Raw genomic sequence first — 5,942 nt, 5'->3', positions numbered from 1 at the left:
CGGTGGGAGTATCCGTGAATATTTACAAATATCTATGAACAATAATATTTTAAATTTTTTTTGTGATTCTTGTAAATGTTAATTACTTGAAATTTGTTTATCTTCTTTCTAAAGAAACAAGAAAAAGATTATTAACACATAATAATATTCATACATTTCACTTTCAATTTAACATCAAAAGTCAACACATTTATTTTCCTTCTTTTCACCAAAAAATAGTACTATCCATACATTTCTCTAAAGGAAAAACTTCATACATTTCATTTCTAATCAAAACAAAAAATTAAAAAGGCTTTTATATAATTTTCTTATTTTAATGGGTATGGATATCAGATACCATTAAATCCGCATACGCATCCATTAACTATCACGTAATTGAAATATCCATTTATCTTACTAGCGGATATCCATTAGACTATTTGTCCCATGTCCTTGACATATTTTATATGCGGATATCCCTCCGCGAGTATGAAAATTTTTGTCATCCTCATCCCTATATGCTGCATTCAATGATTTTTTGTTCTCTTTTTTTGTTGTTGAACCGATGCATAAAATTTCAATGCACCGGTTAGATCAAAATTGTTGCATTAAACCCACTTGGGTAGGTGCATTGATATTGGCTTGGGACCTAGGACTGTGCTCCTCTTGAGGTCTGAGGTTCGATTTTCTCTGGCGCCAATTTGGGTGAGCTAATTTAGCTTCTTCAAAAAAAAATTGTTGCATTATTGCCACTTCAATTTATTTCCTCTATAAATAGCAAACTTGCACACTACAACAAATAGAGCAAATTGCGGCGGTTAAAACCGTCGTTAAAAGCTTTTTGCTACCACAATCTTAAGTGTCGTAAGCATATCGCTGAAATAGGCGTCGGAAGAACATTTTGCGGGGGACGAAAAATCCGGGAACTCCATAGACAAATCTTTGTGTGTTGTTTAGTTTTCTCATTGTTCTTTAATTGTTCTTATTTATTGCTTTTGGAACATTCATTGACATAGGTTGATCAAGCTTCATTGTGTTTTGAAAGAACTCTTTAAATATTGTACATCAAGTGTTTGATAAAAATACTTAATGTCAATTTCATTGTTTTTTGAAGGAATTCTTTGACTATTGTACACCAAGTGTTTGATAAAAACAATTAGTGTCAATAATTTCATTGTTGTTGAATAAAACTTTGCAAGATTGAACACCAATTGCTTGACAAAAGTTCCAAATTGAGTTTTTCCATATATTGGCTTATTGGCTTAATTGGAAACTAGAGTAATCGAGAGCGAGTAATTTGAAACCTTTTTAATAAATCGATAGAGTTATTAATTCGCTGGTTATTCAAATTTCATCTCGAAAATTGAATAATCTTCACTTAGCACGCTTTTAATCATTGTAAGTCGATCCGGATCCGCTTATGCCGCACAAAAGTTTCTACAAATTGGAAGTTAATATTACGATATTCAACTCCTTTCTAAGTGGTAAGCCATCAATCTAACAAACTAGTATAAAAATTACCATGTTGTTCCTCTCCCGCTGTACTTTCTCTATTTTAAGTTTTGTTTATGTTCTTTATGATTTAACTTCTACTCTCTTGTGTATGTTAATAAAAAATTAAATAATTTGATCAAGAACATTATTTTAATTGTGTGTGAATAAGGAGTTTTTCAAAATAGGAAACACAATTCAAACTCCTTTTCTCGTGTTCCCAAAGTGAACCTTCAAGGTGTGTTTTAGTGGAAATCTAGGACACGTGTGTCTTAGTGAAAATCTAGGACCAATGTGTCTTCGAAGGATGTATTTGATTGAGATTTCAAAAGACTATTATGACAACTTTTTGTTGTTGGAGATTCTAAAAGATTTTGTGGAATTTTAAAAGACTATTTTTAAAGGATATTTTACAATCAACATTCTTAACCCATAATTTTAATGGATTTATAAAACAAATTTTAAAGATTTCAAGCACTTTATGGAAGTCTAAGATTTAAAAGGACTCAATGATTTAAAAATAAACAAATTACAAGAGTGAATCAATAAAAGAGCTTAATTGCACTTTTGGTCTATTTAATATGTTCCACGATTTTGGTCCCCCAGCGCTCTCTGTGTCACTAATGAAGAAATGGGACACATGATTGTTTCATGGTGGCAAAATGGGGTCAGGGGCAAAAATACAAAGAAAATTAAACTAGATGGACAAAAATGTGTTTTTTTAATGGGGGACCAAAATCATGGAACATATAAAATAGAGGACAAAAATGCAATTTACCCTAAAAAAATAATATAACCATGAATCAATTGTAAAAAAATAAATAAAATTGAATCGTAAAAAAATAACAAATAGTTGTACAAAGAAAGAATGATTCAATGTATTTAACAATGAATCAAGTTGAAGAATAAATTAAACGAACCTCTGCCTTCTCAATTCAAAAAAATTCTTCGCACAATTTTCACTCTCAAATCCAAACTTATTCATACACGATGTAGATGTAGAAGAAGGTTTGCGGCCACACTTCTCAGCATTTGAGTTTCATTAATCAATTTGGGATGTTTGATTCCTCTCACAAGGTTTCTACCGCCGCAAACTCTTTTGCCGTCGGTGAACCATTTGCTCTGTTGTGTTCTGTCACAGTGAGTTGTCGATAGGTGAATGCTTCTGTGTTGGCGGTCGGATTCATTCGTTATACTTTAAGAAATCAGGTTCGTATGGGCGCATCTTTGGTTTATGCTCATGATCTTTAATGCGCCACATTTTTTTTTGCAATTTAATTTTGCGCCATACACGAGTTCACTAGATTGTGATTGTGATGCTTGTAAGATTAGTTGTTTGATCATTTACCTTTTTATAATTGTTTTTAACGCTTTCCAGTGTTTATTTTTTTATTTTTATTGGTTCCAATTTATGTCCCTCCCATTTTTTTTATATCTTTTTATTTTTATTTTTTATTTCACTCAAACTTTAGAAGCTGTAGATGATTTACCGTATGCTCCCATTAGCTAAAAATAAGTTGAAGAATGAATAATTGTTAAAATAAAAATTGAAAAAATATGTCTTCCCAAAAATACCAATTCTTTAAAATACCAATTGAAATGGGATATTTATAAGAGCATTGCTATATAACGCGACAAACGTTTCCACGAAGTGCACACATATTCTGTATTGACCAATAAATTTGGGGTTTGGACGGAAATCACGCATTATCTATTAGGGATGACAACAGATGGTCATGGGTGCGGGCTTGACACTTACCAAACTCACACCCGAAATCATCACCCAAACCCAAACTCAAAGGTTGTTCGGGTGGCAAAACAACACCCACGCCCACATCCATTAGGTTCGGGTTTTTTCCACCCAAACCCAAACCCGTAACACATTTGAAAATAATTTGCAAATTTAAGAAATTAAATTTCAACATAGACTTTGAATTAAACTACAACTAAAATTAAGGTCTTCCAAGAAAATTCAAACATAGACTTTCAAGAAATTACAACATAGACTTTCAAGAAATTAAATTACAACTAAAATTAAGGTCTTTCAAGGAAATTGAGGGAGACTATGGGTGGTAATTAGGTAATTATAAAATATTTCGGGTGAGTGTGTGTTTGACTAATACCAAATCCACACCCATATTATTGAGTGTCATCCAAACCCAAACCCAGTCAAATCAGATTTCTCAAATTTACAAAATCTCCATGACAGGAAAAGGTTTCTCAAATTTCTCAAAAGAAACACTAAATAACGTCTTTCAATAGAAAAAAGCTTTTAAAGTAATCTTAATTAGGTTCACTCATACAAAAAGACTGATAATGCAGATGCCAAGTGTAAAAATTAATTTGATAGAAGAGTTGGTCGTTGACTATATTAAAAAATAATTATAAGTTAATGCGAGATTCATTAATCATTATTAAACGGTGAATTCTTCAATATACATTCTATTTAAATATATATCGATATATTCATTTAAGTAGATAATTCTGATAAATTCACAAATAATGTTAGTATATTTTTTTATATTAAACATTATGTTTTTGAACTTATCAGAATTATACACTTCAACAATATGTCGATATATATCTAAATAAGATATGTATATATGAGAGTGTTCACCTTATTAAAATTATATTATATGTGAGTGTGCATTATTCTACTTTATTAGACAACAGATACTCCTGTCCAAACCTTATATAAATAGGCTATTGTGTAACTCCCCTACTTGCCATTCATCAAATCCTTCTTCTTCTTCTTCCTTTCCTCTTCTTTGCTTCCTCTCAACTCAACCATGGGTGTAATGTCTGAAAAACCCCTTCATGAACTTCCTTTGCACTCTACAGACACCACATTTCCTCCTCCTTCATCTAAGAGGTACACAAATTTATATATCAAAACTATTATAATGTCCTTTTCTCTTTATCCTTCAAATATTATTATATTCTTTAAGTATATTTTAGTTGACAATGAAAACTTAATTTCATATTGGATAAAAATGTCTCTTCCAGCCTCATTAATTGAATTTCAAAAATATTCAATCTTGTTATTCCCAATAACCAATTTTTGAAGACAAACTAAATTATAGTATCAAATGTTCATTTAGTATTTTATTGTATATGGCCGAAATTTAGACCAAATACATTTGACTTTTTGAATCATATTTGTTAATATTTCATTTCGAGGCGATATGATTTAATATTGATTATGAACATATATGGACAAATGAATAGTGTAATTTCTTTTTATAAAATATATGATCTTATGAAACATTTGATATTGTTATAGGTTGGAAGGAAAAGTTGCAATTGTAACAGGGGGAGCTAGAGGAATTGGAGAAGCAACAGTGAGAATTTTTGTGAAAAATGGTGCAAAAGTAGTAATTGCTGATGTTGAAGATGAACTTGGAACCATGCTTGCAAATTCACTCTCTCCATTAGCTACCTACATCCATTGTGATGTTAGCATTGAAAATGATGTTGAAAATTTAGTCAATTCAACAGTTTCTCGCCACGGAAAACTTGACATCATGTTCAACAATGCTGGTGTTCTTGGAAACCAGTCCAAGAACAAAAGCATTGTGAACTTCGATGTTGAGGAATTCGACCGAGTCATGAGTGTTAATGTTAAAGGAGTAGCTTTAGGGATGAAACATGCTGCAAGAGTTATGATTCCAAGAAGATTTGGTTGCATAATTTCCTCAGCTAGTGTAGCTGGAATTTTAGGAGGACTTGGTCCACATGCTTATACAGCTTCAAAGCATGCTATAGTTGGATTAACAAAAAACACTTCTTGTGAATTAGGGAAATATGGGATTAGGGTTAATTGCATTTCACCATTTGGTGTTGCAACTTCTATGCTTGTGAATGCTTGGAGAAAAGGGGATGATAATGAAGTTGATGATGATAATAATGAAATAAATTTTGGATTGCCTTTAATTGAGGAGGTTGAGAAAATGGAGGAATTTGTTAGAGGGATTGGTAATTTAAGAGGAACAACTTTAAGGGCTCAAGATATTGCTGAGGCTGTTCTTTTTCTTGCTAGTGATGAATCTAAGTATGTTAGTGGTCATAATCTTGTTGTGGATGGTGGAGTTACTTCCTCAAGAAATTGTATTGGATTGTGATGTTGTACTTTCTTAATTAGTATTCATTTTCCTTCATTTTCTTTGTGACTTATTAATTAATTAATGTAGAATCAATCAAGTACATTTATGTAAGGGTGTTAATGATTTTTATATCAATAATTGAATATAGTTGATGTAATATTTGAAAGTGTTATATAGTGAAATTGAATTACAAAGCATTTCTTATATTTAAAATGAGAAGTATGGGTTTTATAAAAAACCAAAGTGAGGATGATACAAAATATGGTTTTTTTTTTTTTTTTTTTTGTGTATGGTTGGTAGTAGGATTTAAAAATTGCAATTTTGATCTTTGAATCTTGATATGGTTTCCACGCAGCTTCATGAGAATCT

The 5,942-nt window shown here is 31.2% G+C and overlaps 1 protein-coding gene across 1 annotated transcript; it reads left to right on the top strand.

The window, feature by feature from the left end:
• Positions 1-4,201: 4,201 nt before the first annotated feature.
• On the top strand, positions 4,202-5,627 carry LOC123890470 (short-chain dehydrogenase reductase 2a-like). The gene is made up of 2 exons (XM_045940077.1): positions 4,202-4,342; positions 4,754-5,627. Exons 1-2 carry the CDS (start codon positions 4,260-4,262, stop codon positions 5,589-5,591), a joined length of 921 nt encoding a protein of 306 aa, XP_045796033.1. The 5' UTR covers positions 4,202-4,259; the 3' UTR covers positions 5,592-5,627.
• The last annotated feature ends 315 nt before the right edge of the window (positions 5,628-5,942 follow it).

This window comes from Trifolium pratense, linkage group LG6 (assembly GCF_020283565.1).
Source record: "Trifolium pratense cultivar HEN17-A07 linkage group LG6, ARS_RC_1.1, whole genome shotgun sequence".
Taxonomy (NCBI): domain Eukaryota; kingdom Viridiplantae; phylum Streptophyta; class Magnoliopsida; order Fabales; family Fabaceae; genus Trifolium; species Trifolium pratense.
Note: the sequence above shows the minus strand (reverse complement) of the source record. Positions and strands in the feature narration are given on the sequence as shown.